Genomic DNA, 17,097 nt, shown 5'->3' with positions numbered 1-17,097 from the left:
TACGAAATGGCCTGCGTTTCGCTTTTGTCTCACCGCATGCTCTGTTATACAAAGGTTCAGAAAAGTATGCTAGTATTAGTAGCGCGTATTAAAACAGGCTAATAGCAACATCAACTAAAGAAATCAAAATGAAAAATGTTCATTATTTGTTAGGAAGTTACAAACAATAGCTAATGACGTCATGATACCAATATGGAACAATGCGGGAGATGTGATTAATGAACCTTTAGCCTTAATGAAGGTATCTAATGGCCCCTGTTACTATGGGAAACAGAAGAGGGAGGACAGGGAAATTTACGAAAAAAAGCCAACAAATCTGACATCTGAGACGGTATAGAATAAATTGCTTTAATTCGATACGTTGAACGTTAGACTGAACTTAATTGAGTCTCGGCGATTTGCGTTTATTAACATTTTGATGTTCACTGAACTGAATATTCGTTGTTGAGAGATATTGACATAAATTGCAGTTTGTTTTACACCTTAAGGTAGCATTCGGTTCTTAGCGACCGCGACGCGCGACCGCGACCCGCGACCGCGACCGGGTCGCGCGACCCACTCTGCTCTCTAGCCGCGCCCACCGGTCGCGCGTCGCGGTCGCTAGATTTGTTTAGTACTCCATATAAATCCATACTAAGCAGTGGGTCGCGCGACCCGGTCGCGGTCGCGGGTCGCGGTCGCGCGTCGCGGTCGCTAAGAACCGAATGTTACCTTTAAAGAAACACGGAAAAAGAAGGTTTATTGTATTCTTTCGCGCACACCTCTGTCTTTTTTGGGAAACTTTCTTAATGCGAACAAACCATAAAGTTAGACTCTGTTAAAAATAGTTTGACAGTCTCCACTCTGCCAACTTTTTTACTAAGCTACCAAGACTAAGGACTATTTCACTAACGAATACACACTAATCCAAAAAATATCACGTCATAATTGGAAACGGTGCGTTGTTTTATAACAAGGTGATTATCCCAAAGCATTACCAGCATAAGAAACGATTAAAAATTGCACAAAAATTAATACACTTGCGTGCAATCATGATGTCAGACGTGAAGTTATAATGCATCATACACGGAAAATTTAATTCCTCATTTCACGAATTTTAGCACGAATATCTAGTGCACGCTATCATAATTAATCTATCAATTAATAGAGCGATATTAGTGGCCTTGGGGTTCCTGATCGCTTCTCAAGGTTTCGGGTCTCTATTGATCTAAGGGCGCGGTCAAATCAAGAGATATAAGCTAGCAGATATTTTACAGCTCAAAACAGTGAAGCTACTGTTTAAAATATCATGTAAGTTTATTAGTTTGGCGTCGCATTGCGAATTGAATTGAAACTCAACTGCTTCCTAAATATTGTATCAACACTTTGAACCAACACTTGGTAATAAATATTACAGACACAGTTCAACATTTGAAATCGACTTAAAGAATTAGTTCTTACTATATATGCTAGGGGCGCTGATCAGTCAAAAATTCTCAGTTATTCGATAAGAAAATATTTATTCTAGGTAGTTTCTTTCTGAACTAATAATTTTATTGTTATTCGCTTAGTTTATTAACTTAATATCTTCTTATTTTATATCTTGATAGTGGTATTTTATTTATAGTGGTACCGTGCCCTATGGTTTGCGGCTAAATTGCACTGCCAATAATACGGTTCTCATCGGTAATTGTTTACAGCTCGTAATACAATCGTGTCCTTGACTTTTATGTAATGGTAGCGTAACTGAATATTACGCTTGTATTTTAAAGGGAAAGGCCAAAGTGTGGCTGCTAATTTGATTATGGTATAAGTTTTGTGTAAAAGGGTGAAGATTTTATATGTATGAATTGGAAATGCAGTTAACTCGTCTAACAGTAGACTTACTTTCTTCAACGATAAAATTAATTGTGGTACGCTGCCTCGCGATAATATTTTAAGCTAATTTAACTCTACTCTAAGTAAGGTCTCATGAAATTTAGTTTATTGCGAAGCGAGATTTGTGCTTAAAAAATCAGCAGAAAGAAAATGTTACTTACACTTATTTGCTCCTAAAAAGTTTAGCTGTAATAATTGGACTCAAACCCACGGTATTCTCTGCAGCAACTCTTAGTAACATTATTATCTCAACCAGTACCTAATTAGACGTGAAATCGTTCCAGAAATTCGACAATCATCATATCAACATAATCAGATCATCGAGATAGTTACCAGGATATGATCAACAATGCGAGTTTAGAACCCACGCTTTCCACTTTTTTCCACTATGATATAAACGTGAGACCACTCGTGAGCATTCGTGAGCGCTCGGGCACACTCGTGTACTCGTGAGAATATGCACATTGTTATCTGTGAAGAATTTGTAATGCTCGTTCATGTAGTGTAAGTGAAACGACCGCGGATACAGCGAGTTTCCGTGTTTGATACACTTATTTTTTTTTGTTAATGAGTAGATGTTATTAAATGTAGAATAGTTCTAGCGAAATACGCTAGAGGCGCTGATCATTTTTCAGACAAAAGTTTTTGATATTAGTAGTAAGAAATCACTGTTGTTGAAAGATGCTCCCGGTTGTTTGCTATTGAAGATAACATTGGTTAAGTCATGTCAAAGGTGTTCAGGCGGCTTGAACAAATGACTTGAGACTAGGTTGAGCACTAATCATACAATAGAAAATACTGTAAATAGGTACTGCAATTAAAAGCATCACAATTTAATTAAAAACCAATGCTTTCTCTAAATAAGCGTCTATAAATGTAATGTTTTCACATTTTCCAAAAACTACCTTGTGTTTGAAACATTCATAGACTTGATTTGTTAAACATTACATATAACAAATCATTATGCAAACATATTTTTGGTCTGAGGATTCAGTAAAAATTTCAAGTATTTAATTTACCATAGTTTTTAACTAAACTCGCCGTCGCTTATGTTGTAAAGGCATTTAAATTAGCTAAGATTAGGGTTGATAGCATCTTTGTCGTGTTTCGTATTGTAACTGTAAGAGTAATTACTTAATGGGAACCTTTGAGTTAAGCAGTAAATGTTTGATAACAATTAACTAGTGGCCCACTCCGGCTTTGCTCGAAGTACACCAGATTTAACTTAAAAATTATAATAAATTTAACCCATTAATGTCCCACTGCTGGGCGAGGGTCTCCTCCCGTAATGAGGGAGGGGTTAGGCCTTGAGTCCACCACGCTGGCCTAGAGCGGGTTGGGGTTTTTAATTATAGACTTCTTAAAATTCCTTAAGGAATTACTATATGTATGTAAGAGTGTATCGGTTCTATGGATTCTTAGTTGATCGCAAAACGAATAGACAGACGGAAGGAGGGAAAGTTATTTTATATTAATAATAATACATACTTGTAGTCAGCTAGCTTCGCCCAGGCTACGACGAGCACACCTTAATAAATAAAACACCAAAACTTTCCTCAAGAATCACTCTTATCTATTGGTGAAAACCGCATAAAAAGCCGTTCAGTAGATTTTGAGAATTTCGAAAAAACACAGAAAGACTTGGCGATGGGAGTCTTTAATATGAAGTGATAGTGATTTATAAATGTATGTCTGTGTATGCAAGGTTTAAGCTATCCTTATTGGTAAACAGCCTTTTTAGGTCAAGAAACAAAGTCAGGGCCGATGAATATAATCTGCATACGTTATTATAGTTATTAATAATATAAAGAATACACAAATGGCCTATAGTCTGAGCTTGAGAAAAGATCTACGACAATTGACAAATAAATAATGCGTCGTTTAGAACATGTGGTCTACGATTCTACCAGTATTCTTTTTGTATTATATTTTTTATTATTTTTGCTAGTATTTTATTTCAGTATATAACATGAATTTACATGATGGTAAATGACAATGAAGACGAGGATGTGTAATGTTAGAAAGCTTAGATTTTGGAAGCCTTTTTTATTGTGAAGGAATGTAAAAAACATACACACTGAAATCATTGACAATGCATGCTATGGCTTGCACATTAATGCACATGCCTACGTAAGAGCCAGCCATTTATTTTGGTTTTGAAAGCTTTGGTTTTAACTAGCATTTTGCAGCGAATGAATCCAACAAAAAACTTGTCACTACTTAAATAATTTTTAATGCATGCTATGGCTTGACAATAATTATGTTCTCGAAAAAATATCTTAAATTCATTACCTTATCTATACTATACGTCATAGCAGTTGAATAAACCTTACTGAAATCTGTTTTTCTTTTCTCCAAACCCTCCAAATCCCGACTTTTCAACGCTACATTGAATTCCGCAACATTTCTTTACCCTTTAGCTCAAAAAACGTGGCCATTGTCTTCGAGATGAGAGTTCATCTTTTGTTCTTCATTCGCCTTTTTCTACCTTTCTTTCACGGAACACTAATTCAGAGAAGTAAGATGAAACTTTTAATTGAAATATATCTTGTGGAAATCTTTTGTGTATTTATTTACTGTGCAATTGTTTGTGTTATTGTTGCGATCATTTTTGAGATGGTTAGTTGAGTGAGGTTGGTTTTAAAGTTAAATGGGATTGAAGTAATGTGTGATTGATTCTAATAAAATATAGTTAAAAAGGAGTAGGTTCAATAGGCATAGTTAAGTATGCAGATATTATAAACTATCGTATTAGTGATTGGTTATAAATATATGAAACACTTCAAATGCACACATGATTCTACAGTGATGCTAAACTAGAGGAGAGTCTTTACTCATCAAAGACCTTTAAATAAGAACACACATTATTTTAAAATCTTAGTTGCTTGGTATACCTATTTCTACAACACACTCGCCCCCTGTTACTTGGGATCAAGCATTCCAATGGTGTAAGGCATATTTTCACATATCTCTGCCTACACCTTCGATTATAACAGGTAAGTACGTACTAAATACAGCTCTAAAACATAGAACAAGCTTTCAATAAACAATTAGCAACCTCATACTTTACAAGCACTACCTAACTCAGGTGTTCCACATGCAAATATAAACATAACACAGGCGACATGTAAGCTCCAGCCTACTTACTACATACAATACATAATGTATAAATAGATAAATTAATTAAGCATTCACTCGTGAAGGTCGTGAGAATGTAATACTTAGGTACGTTATGTACTGCAAGCGATGCGAAGCTGTAGTTATAATCGTTACGTTTTATTTGCAGTATAATTGTAAAGTTATGATTGATTGGTAATGTGAAGGTTATGTTAATGGAACATGTAGTTAAACTGTTATGTTATTTATGCAACGGTGTTTTTATCGTTAATAATATGATAGATATCTGACTAAGCTAAAGCTATGATTAAGTCAGTTATTATGTGTGAAATAATTAGCCCAAAATATTTGTTTCGATTTAACGAAATTTTGTAGTTATTTTTTCGAGTACTGACACTAAATAAATTGCACTATACAGCTCTGTCTCGCGCAGTTGGGTATGATAGAAGCTTCTTGTCTAACTACTTAGTCCTTAAAACATAAAACTTAAGTAAAAACAAAAATAATAATACGCCAATTTTCTGCCGTCCTAACATTGTACAAATTCAGACACAAAATCTATAGTCTGCAGTTCAAACGATTTCAATAAAGCCAGTCGTACATCAAAGTATATCTCAGCATATCTTCGCAAACATTAGCTACATCCACTCGACACCTACATGCCATTGTTCTTCAACAATACTTAGCTTCTGTTTATCCTCTCATTACAAGATTACCCAAACACTACGTCTATGTTGCAACTTGCAAGCCGCCATTGTCAAAACAATTCATGATGAATGCTAAATAAATCTAGCTATTATGATAAGACAATGAGTTTTTGAAGTTTAACGACCTTCGTTTTGTTTTATAGTTTCTCTTAATAGGTTTTTATCCAAGGTTAATTTAACGATGAATGTACTGAAGATAGATGGTGTTATAATCTTAAGAGGTACTGGATTCTTACAATTTGAGTACGCTTGAAGATTACTCTGAAAGATGCTTGAAAAACGAATATCCTATCATAATATAGTTAAGTTAAAACCAGTTTCTAGGTAATTTTAAGAAAAAAAAGATATAACAATGTCGAATTATGTAATAATTAATATTAATACGAGTGTGTGGTTTCCGAAGACGATGTCAAGGATAAAGCTAAGTGGAGGAGAAAGATAAGCAAAGCTGTCTTCACTACCAAATGTGATGCATAGCAGGGATGAGAGAGGCATAGTAAGAGAGAGAGAGAGTAATCTGAACAATGTCTGAACGCGTGCAAATAAAATCTACCAACATACTTCTGCTATAAAATATAACATTTATTCAATATTTTTAACAGAAAATTGCTCTGCCCGCGTTGATGTCGAACAAATCCCACACGACACTGGCCGCAGGGCAAGCCCACGGGTAAGCCGCACAAGCCTGTTGTTTGTTTGTGACTTTGACACTGTATAATTAAAATTGGTCTGCAGTTTTTATTTTTTCATAATAGAGAACTTAGCAATGAAAAGTGCTAGTAGCTTCTATCAGCGCTATCTATGTGTTTTTTATTATTATTTGCCGTATAGTTAGTGTCAAAGTTGCTCAAGCCGTACTTTACTTTACTTGAAGACTTTGACATAGTTTAACGACTGTTATCTTCATTGGCAACAAAACGACCATTTACGTGCTTCCCTAAGCACGAAGACATGAAAGAATTTGTGAGTTTCCAAACATTTCACAGAGATAATATGATCATATTATTCGAAAGAGACGTAGCTATATCTAAAATGGTAAAAAACGTTTGGTTATGTAGTTACACATAAATAATACTAATCTTAAACGCGTAAATCATGTTTTGATAAACTTTACAATTATTCAAATTATTCGGCAACTGAAAACTAATTTATCTGCTAGTACTCATAGAATTAGTCTGCGAAGTTTCGGGTCGAAGAAATGTGAATACAATATCAATTTGGTTCACAATGAAGGAAAGCCTGGCGAAGGCTTCACACATTGTTTAGATGTAAATTAATATTGTAATTGCTTTAGAATAAGCCTTTTGTTACACAAATTTCGAAGGACACGTGTTTGTTGGAACGAACGCGCGTGCAGTGAGTTCGATACCCGCCGCGCAAGAGAGAAATGGTTCCTCTAAAATAATGGCGACAATGCTTCGGTTTATTTTTAAAATAAAAATAAGTATTTTGTAATGATGAAAAATGAATAATCGATATCAGAGATTAATATTTTGAGCTACATTCTTATATTAAAATCTAAACTCTGATCATAATTAAGTAAAGCGAAATATTTATGACGAGAGATGTCATTGTATTTACTTTAAATAACATTTGTCTATCCATTATACCAAAGCTTACTTAGTGAATAAACTAAAAATACATTTTCTTAAAAACAAAATGACAAAGCAAAATACAAATGGTACACGTATTTGCTTTCCAAACGTTATTATAATTTTCTAAACACGTTACAATTTTGCACCGTCATTCAATCTTTTATATTAATTTATGGAGAGCACGGTGTCCTCGAATTGATTTTAAACTGGGATATTAATCACAAAATGTGAACAGTTAAGCCGCTTGTACACACAATTTTCTTTCACCGTGAAAATCTGCGTTAATTTTGCTATCTTATTAATGTTGTATGGATGTCTATGGAAGCCTGTAGACATACACGGCTTCATTTCTTCCTATAAAGTCAGCCGAGCTTACGAATAAATACAATGTTTTTGGGACATTTCATAGCAACGATATAGCGCATTGACCGAGGTTTCGCGACGGAAGTAGGCGTGATACACAGTAAGGTTAAAAAAATGTGTACAAAGACTAAGTGAAATAAACAACACATTGCCGTGCTACACAAGACGAATTAGATAATCTGTACAGCACTGATAACCATGTCTACAGACGGCCAAATAATCGTAGCGTTCACGGCGAAAAATCTCGTGTGTGCAAGAACCCTTAAATGTGTTTTTTTCATCCATTAACGTGATTAGTTTTCCACCAAAGGGACGCTGTAAATTAATAACATCGGCCATGGTGTCGTGACGGACGGCAGGGATTAGTCGTAAAATTTAACAACGACCCGGCTTCCAATATCAAAATGTTTTCATATTTTACAACAGAGTATATTAATATTAGAAAAAAGTCTTTTCGCATTGTAGTATGCATGAACTTGTAATAAAATCTCTTTGGCTTCAAGAATCACAAATGAGTACACGGTTCATTAGGTTTCTTTCAGTGAGCTCGTGAGGAACCCAAATATCGAGTTTTTTTGTGTAGAGAAAAGATTTTATTACAAGTTCATACATACTATAACGCGAAAAGACTTTTTCCCCGACCTAATAATTCTTATGTACATTTTCGCAAATATTCAGCCCTTGAAAAGATATGGTAATTAATGTTTTAGAATTTATACTGATTAAGATTTAATACGATAAGAGTGAAATAATGTTTTATGCGAAATAATCAGAAGTTAAATTGAATATACAGTTTAACAATGTTCTCTCTAAAGTACTAGTGGGCTAGAGCGGATGTTAGGTTTAAAAATTGTAAGCCTATGTTATACATTTTAATGTATTAGCCATCAAATGTTGCTGTCGAAAAATTTCATCTAGCCGGTTGCTATAATACTTACCTTACAATAGTAGTTATTGTTTCCTAATTTAGTATGATGGACGAATCAGGGTCATCAGAGTTCATGAACGTGCCATAAATTCTACGTATTTCTATATTGCGTACATCTACTTAAGTCTGAACGGCCATTGTGGTTACATCACGGATCTGTTAAGCATATTTTCGCATTCAATCGATCTAATGTGGTTACCAGTTACACACGGCGGCCTCAACACACATTAACGCGTTTTGCGAAACAACGCAATTGTTTTCAAAGGCTTACACTTTGAACTTTTGACAAATGGACGTTTTTACGATATTGCAATAGTATATGTTTTTAGAATTCCGTGCCCAAAGGGTTAAACGCGAGCTCTTTTACTAAGACTTTGTTGTCTGAGTGTGGTCACTCATACTGATACAATAAATACTAATCTAGTAAACTTTGGTAGTTAGACAGTTGAAATTTTTTCAGATTTCTGTTGCCGCTATAACAACAAATACTATGTTGGAGTCGGCTTTCAGTCACCGAATGCTGCTAGGCACATACGTACATTTTTTGCCATTTTTATAAATCATGGTACGGAACCCTTTGTACGCGAGTCCAACTCGCACTTGGTCAGTTTTTTGATTAATGATGCAAAGCGTAACGTTTATTGTTATAAAAATATATTGCCTATAACAGGTGGTTCGGATTATTTTTATGGAAAATGAGTACTGTGGAAATAGCCCGCTGTTATATGCAAGAAGCGAAATATTATATGAATAGAACGTGCTTTGAATTGTGATTAAGATAGTTATTGCTGTATCATAGTTATACGATTATTTTTCCTTTGTTAATGATCTATGAGGAAATAATATTACTGTGAAACATCTTCGTTGGTTAAGTTTTGTTATTTCAAAATGCCTAAATAATCAGCGTAAGTAAATCCAATTTTTGAGGTTAAACCAAAAATGTTATGGTGCATTTTATGGCAAATCTTTTGGCAATAATAAATTAATATGGCAATTCACAAATGATGTCTGACATTAAACATACGAAAATCTTTTGTGTCACGAGTACTTTTACAAACATACAAACAAAGGGCACATAGTACAACCACACCCGAAACAACTATTTGCTCCTTGTGGGAATCTTCTGACACACTGGTAGTGCGCCACAGAGGACGTCTTAAATATAAGCTTAGAATGTCATTGAACGAATACAAGAATAAGTATTAAATTGGATCAGATAGATATCTCAAAGTAACTCGTAAATCGTCTCAGGTGGATTTATTTTATGATTTCTGCTACTCAATGGCTTTTACATGCAAATCGGAATGGGTGTGAAATGCTAGAATTTCGAATAAGTTAAACTTATTGCAGATATAAATGTGAGTGGGGTATAGATATAGTGGTTAAATTGATAGTTTGATATATTTTAAACGAAAGTGGAGTGGGTGCTATTTTGGGTAATATATTTTAAAACTGGATTGCAATACAAATTTTCTTTCATAAGAGAAAACTGTCCTTTAAGTTTTTATAAAGACTGGTAAAAATGGTTGGGTGAAAGATAACAAGATCATAAAAGACATGAAAATGCAATTGCAGGCTGAGCTAAGATTGGTTTGAGATGGGTTAAGGTAATGATGATAATGAATAAACCCTGATAAATGACAGAAGTGAGTGTATTTTTAATGAAAATATGACTAGCTTTAATACCAAGAAAGTCCCTAAAGAAAATATAGGCACAATACTATTTTCCGGTCTAGTCGTTTTCAAGGAAATACCCAGAAAGAAATCTCGTTATCAGATTGTTATCGTAACAATATGTCTATATACCCAATAGCATTAAGCGAGTTATGGCGAAACAGTGTAAGCAGACATCTATATCAAATTGCTTTTCGGACAAAATACTTGTATTCCTTGAATTACTTATTATTCTTCTTGAGATATGGGAATGTCCTCGTGTTATTGTATTAACTGTTCGTAGAACTAGAAATACGGTGTTATGGAATCTGGTTTTATCGGAGCCTAGACTAGAAACTAGTTATATAATATAAGGTGTTTCGTTAGATAGGATCGGTAGAAATTAAAAACTGTTACCCGAATGTCTCTTTTGAGCGTCTTTTTATAGATATTTGCTGGTATATGTAGAGTGAACTTCAGATGAATTGGCAAGTAGGGAAATTCGTAAACAGTTTTATTTTTTTAAGGCTATGAACAAGTGATAGATGTATTAAATTTTGAAGCGTTATGTTGTCATTTAGTATAGATTTTTTTTATGTGTGTGTAGTAAATAAGTTCATGTAACCTAAGTATTTTAAGGTCCATATCGAAAAACCGTTTTAAAAACCCATTTGTCTTATTAAAAAAGGTTTTGAAAACCGTGCTTTCAAGTTTATACTGAGTTGACAGTCCAACTAACAAAATACCACTTAAGAAAAAAACACATAACTGATACCGTTTCCCAAACACTGACTCTATTTCCCCGAAAAATCTCCCCACTATGCAAACTAATTAAGGCTAATCATGTGTTACTTTCAAACTTTCTTCATCAAACTTAGCAGTAAGTAAGTAAGCTCTCGCCTTGTTTGGTTCCATTAAATTTCAATATAAAAGTAATTAGGCCTCTCTTGATATTCTGCCGGAGACGCCGATCGATTAGGGAAAACGAAGTTTTTGTTAGCCCTTCAAGTAATTAAGGCTTTTAGTTATGAAACGGTATTGTAAAGTCATTTTAGAAAGTAATTTATTTTTGTTTAAATAAACCATCGATTTATTTTTCACTTATTTATGGCTGGTTTAAAACCTATGTTAATACAAGCCTATTACAATTTAGTTACATACAAAAATGTCCAAATATGTTCGAGTATTTGATGTTGTTTATTTTTTACTGACTGTACTTAGTTTCAGCTAGGCAACTACTTTGCTTCAGGCTGCTATTGAGAATATACCAACAGAATTTGAAAATCATTCTTTTTGAGACTATTTCTATCAAAAATTCAAATTACAAAGTCTTATTAATACTATAGAGCCAAAGGACCCACTCTTTCAGAACGTAATGAATTTAATTTAAAAATGCATAAAATTGAACTTACCGACTAATCCCGCCCAATGATGTCTGGATAACATGATGCTGATTGTTTCAATGAACACCTGTAACAAACAAACATACAAAATATTAACACCACTCAAAGTAATTCATACAAAAGTGCAGATCGTAAACGGCTGAACCAATTTCCAAGAAGTATAGAGGACATAGGGGTGATACGGGTCAGCACAATTTCCCCTTCAATTTTCGCTCCTGTCAGCCTTCATATTACATATTTTTATATAGTTTTCCTCTTTCGCTATAGTGAGGTATTGCTATTTATTTTATTTGGGGGAAAATTTACTATATTTTTGGTAAAACGTCCCCAACTCCAGATGATACTGTTTATTTTAGAATAGACGACAAGTATCATGTACTTACAGATATCTCTTTACATAACTATATAAATCTCGATTTTATCACCAATGTATGAGCATCGTATAGCTTAACTTCTAGAATTTTGGTAGATTTTTTTTAAACTTTGGTAGACGCTCGTACGTATTAGATAATCTGAAACGGGCTCTAAATATTATCAAATTGTCTTCATCACTTAGTTTATTGAAAAAAAGCAAAGATTTTTTTTAATAATTGGCATCGCATTAAAATGCTTTCACAACATACAAGGAAACTAATTGCGAAGCTTTGAGGTAACAATATAAAATACCTATCTTCACAATGAACAATATTATTCAGTATCGTGGCATAAAGGCGAAGTAACACTGTTAGCGGAATAAAACCAAAAAAACCCTCTGTTGTGTATGAAGAATATAGAAATCTTAATTAATTAACAAATAAATTCTGTTTAATTTCTGTTCTAAATAAAGTTATATTCGAATTTTTTTTTAGAAATTATAAGTCAGATCTACATTACAATATAACAACAATATAATATTATTTGTTATAATTATTTGCTCGTGGCTTAGTTTACAACAGCCGCACGGATCGATCTCTGAGGTTAAGCTACGCTTGCCGAGGTTGTTCCGTGGATGGGTGACCATCTTATACATATCGAGTTCCTCCGTGTTTCGGAAGGCACGTTAAATTGTGGGTCCCGGCTGTCATTTTCGAAGATCTTTGACAGTCGTTAACTAACAGTAGTCAGAAGCTTGAAAGTCTGACAACCAGTCTTACCGAAGGGTATCGTGTTAATACCCAAGTAACTGGGTTGTGGAGGTCAGATAGGCAGTCGCTCCATGTAAAACACTGGTATCCAGCTGCATCCGGTGAGACTGGAAGCCGACCCCAACATAGTTTGGAACAAAGGCTAAGCGAATATATATAATATTATTTGTAAAACTCGTTAAATTTCCAGAATCTCTGGTATGCATAATTTTACATTCTAGCATACATATTTGCGTGTAGTTATGCGTCTCATTTACTGGTTTTGAATTCATAAAGCAAAAACATGCCAATACATTTTATTTGAAATTTAGCTTTACTCTCGCCAATCTCAAAATTAGGCATTCTAGCAGACTGCTACATAACATATACATGATAATACAGGTAAGCTACTTTTGCTGAGTTTCGGTATATAAACTGATTGATTCTATTATTTATCGGGTTTGTAAATAACTGTTTCTTTGTTACAAGAAAACTGCATTTCAGTCAGTACTTTATCTGCTTTTCATAAACAAACTGTAATGGTACGAACCCGCTAACGCTTATCGCTACTCGCTTTCAGTAACACAAGCGCTGTATAATTCAATAAAATCATAGAAAATGTGTATACTGTTGCATTTTCCAGTGATTCTATTTGTTTCGTTGCACTCCTTTATAGTGGTTTCATCTCGTACAATCTAGTTGAAAGGCGAAGTGAGCAGCTACAATGTTTGTTATTACGAGTACTCGTTTCTGAATTCCCGTAGATATATTTAATTAATTGTTTTGAAGTTAAAAGTGCAGTTGTCTTTTTTATTTTAAGTTAATTGGTTTGAATCTGTTTGAAAAGTGCTATTGAATGCAAATCAAGACGATTGATCGATTAAATGTTGCAGAAATGATTCTCAACCACAACTCTACTTCGCTATGTGTATTTGGTTAAGATGGATGTTAGAGATGGATTGGGGTGGGATTTCCTTTAACAACAACTAATCAGTCCTCGTAGAAAATCCTGAAATAATAGCTATAGCTTTTTCCAGTACGAAACATTTGGCTGTCAAAATGTCAAAACGAAAGTGTTATAGTGATGACAGGGCATAGAAAAAAATAGGTCTGAAAGTCTATGAAACTAGAAAAAGACAAGCTTATCTACAAAATAGATCATATTATTATAATCTGTTCAGTACCAATAATTGAGCATTTTAGATCATAATCATATTAGCAAAAGTAATATTTCAATAGTGACATAAATGACTAGGATTTATTCAAGAACCGTCACGTGTTCACACGTCTCATACGGCATGACTTCCTTTCTAATTTAGCTGCTAATTACAAGTGCGTTGACACACGCGGTATTCCTAGGTGCAGTCACATTGATCAAGTAGAATTAAACGGCGATTTACTTATTTATAACAATAATATTAAGAATCATTTTATTGTATTCTTCATTTATTATTTATTTATTTTCAAAGGCGGAAGTTTTGATGATTGGGTGGATGTTTGTAACTCAATTACAACGAAATTACTGAACCAAATTTGATGACTTTACAGCCTGGATTAACAAAGGATACTTTAAATTCAGAGAAACCTATCACGTGGATGATGGAGCAGTCAAAAGCTGGTAAAAGTTTAATAATGAAAATAAATTGAACCCATTAGAGTCCCATTGATGGGCAAGGGTCTCCTCCCGTAAAGAGGAAGGGGTTAGGCCTAGAGTTCACCACGCATTAGGCATAAAGTACAATTCATAACATAATGATAGAAAGTGATTTTCTGAACTGAATTGAAGATGACATGTCTCAAACTTTGCACTTAGGCGATACAATTAGCATCATGACAAGTGACAATCTGACAAATGAAATAAAATAGAAAGTGCACGTAATATTTGCACTAGAAAAGTAAGTTGCAACGTGTTATTTAAAAAAAATATATTAAATATAATTCCTAGAATGTCTAGATGGTAATAATGCACTTCCGGATGTGTAGCGTGAAAGTAAAAGTAATGTTATTTTATACATTATGTATAATTTATTCATAACTGTGTATCATCAGAAGAAAAAGAGACTGTTTGAAAGTGTGGTTACTTTTGATAATTTTAAAAACAAAACACACACTAGTAGCTAGATTCTCAACCATTATCGACTACCGACAACTGGAGGCATTATCGAGAAATTTTGTATGAAAATCTGATCAGCGTTTGTAGAGGGCTCCATAGGAACTATTTTGACCATTACATTTTAAATTCAAACTCTCGATACTCGACGGTACCGACTGTAGATAATTGCGCTTATGTCCGCAGTTTTAATGACAAGTAAGGCAGTTTATAACGACTCTGTCGTAAACAATACAGTCAAAATGAATATAATTCTATAATCTGTGCAACAACACAGGAAGTTTCACATACATAAACGCCCAAAACAAAAATCATTAAACACGAAACGACAAACTTGCGACACTAATCGCATCTTCACATAAAAAAATCTAAATTGCTCTTAAGAATCAGTACACATTGTCGCAACGCGTCGCACATGCGATTCGCTCGGCATTCGCACGATATTGCGACAGACGCAGCGATATTCCCCGACCTCGGCAAAAAATGACGCTTCTGTCGTAAGATTCGCCGGTGAAAGTGCGCAATTAGTGCGTATTGCGTAACCGATCATGCCGGCGTCGTCCAAATTTGGCTAGTTGTCTTGAAGTATGCGGCCAGCCTTATTCGTAGAAGACTAGGTTTGATTAGTTGATGCTTAGTAATTAGGTTTACCGTACGTTTGCGACCATAGATAAGCTTTAACGGTTAGTTAACTCGGATAATATTGGTAATTTGTTTTTGTACGTATGATCGTATGCGTGTAGTAAGAAATTGATTTTTCTTAGATTAAAAAATTAGAATTAACTTTTTATATTACGATATTCGTGCTTTTAATATCTTAAATTATATTTAATTTAAATTTAACAAATAATTATGACAATAAAGCGACCAAATCGAGAAACACATTTTTAGCGAACAAACAAGGCGAAAAGTTTGTATTTCTATTAATTTGATAAATACGAAACAATAATTAGAAACTTGTATGAATAATGTATTTGATAAACAAAGTCAAAGTTGGTAAACAAAGTCAGTGATTCGGACAACAATTTTGCGCTTGAACGATCAAATTATAATATTGGACGTGATTACTAGAAAAAATAAATAAATCCTAGCGAGGATTCTTTTGTGTTTTCTTTTTTCCACAAAGCTATTAGTGAATTAATATTTATATTTCATTAAAGACAATTTCTTGGAATTCTAAGCGTTTGAAAACAAAGTACTGAAAGCTTGCTAGTTCAAAGGCATAACTAGGTTTGGCAGGAGCTAGTAAGTGACAAGGCGATAATGAGGTTCTTGTTACTTTACCAATAAATAGATTGAACATTTGTTATATTGGGTCGGGGAAAAGTCTTTTCACATTATAGTATGTATGAACTTGTTTTAAAATCTCTTTGGCTTCAAGAATCTCTAATGAGTACACGGTTCATTAGGTTTCTTTCAGTGAGCTCGTGAGGTACCCAAATATCGAGCTTTTTTGTGTAGAAAGATTTTATTACAAGTTCATACATATACTATTAAGCGAAAAGACTTTTTACCCGACCTATTACTTTTAAGATATGCAGAAGTTAATGTTATATAAAGTAAGACTGCAGGAATAAACGTTAATAAAGTCGTCTAGTAGAAGTGAATAATTAATTACAAGTACTTATCCTTATCATAAACTAACCATAACATATCTACATTTCAAAATATCATATCAAATACTGTTATTTTCACACGTTAAAACTTTAAAAGTAAACTGTTATCCAGCCATATTTTAAAATAAGTTGGCGCCGAAGTTTAAACGTCTAGTAGAAAGACTTTCGAGCATTCTCCGATTCAATTTACGGAAGTTGAAAGTTGTGTAACAACATTTAGTTGGGACAAACTCTTGTCTGATCTGTGGAGTTTCCTCTCGCGTTTATCAGTGACTTTAGCTAGATATACTGTGAAATATCTGGTGTCAGATAACAGTTGGTAACTAACGGTTATTGTTTGTTACTGAAGTTTTTGAAATTTAACCATTTCCGAGTTATACTTGGATCATGTCCTTTTTGTGTAACTTACTAACTAACCGCTTCGTAATCCGTAGTTAAAGATAGCTTATTGCGATTTTCCGTTCATTTATATAAAGATTTTTTTTTTAAATTTAACTTATGTTTAGTGGTAAACCTAGTGTCAAAGTTGTTCAAGCCGGTTGAAAGGCCTTCGCCATGGTCTAACGACTGTTATCTAACTGATAACAACCGGGACCGACTTTAAACCAAATACCACTATGTCACCCATCTATAGGATGACCGCGC

The 17,097-nt window shown here is 34.0% G+C and overlaps 1 protein-coding gene across 1 annotated transcript in view; it reads right to left on the bottom strand.

Annotated features, from left to right (window-relative positions):
• Window positions 1–17,097, bottom strand: part of LOC142984810 (protein obstructor-E-like) — a 45,652-nt gene that overhangs the window by 18,725 nt on the left and 9,830 nt on the right. The window contains exon 2 of the mRNA XM_076132646.1: window positions 11,633–11,690. Coding sequence (XP_075988761.1) covers window positions 11,633–11,666 — 34 coding nt within the window. The 5' untranslated portion in view covers window positions 11,667–11,690. The remainder of the gene's footprint in view (window positions 1–11,632; window positions 11,691–17,097) is intronic.

This window comes from Anticarsia gemmatalis, chromosome 2, assembly GCF_050436995.1.
Source record: "Anticarsia gemmatalis isolate Benzon Research Colony breed Stoneville strain chromosome 2, ilAntGemm2 primary, whole genome shotgun sequence".
Taxonomy (NCBI): domain Eukaryota; kingdom Metazoa; phylum Arthropoda; class Insecta; order Lepidoptera; family Erebidae; genus Anticarsia; species Anticarsia gemmatalis.
Note: the sequence above shows the minus strand (reverse complement) of the source record. Positions and strands in the feature narration are given on the sequence as shown.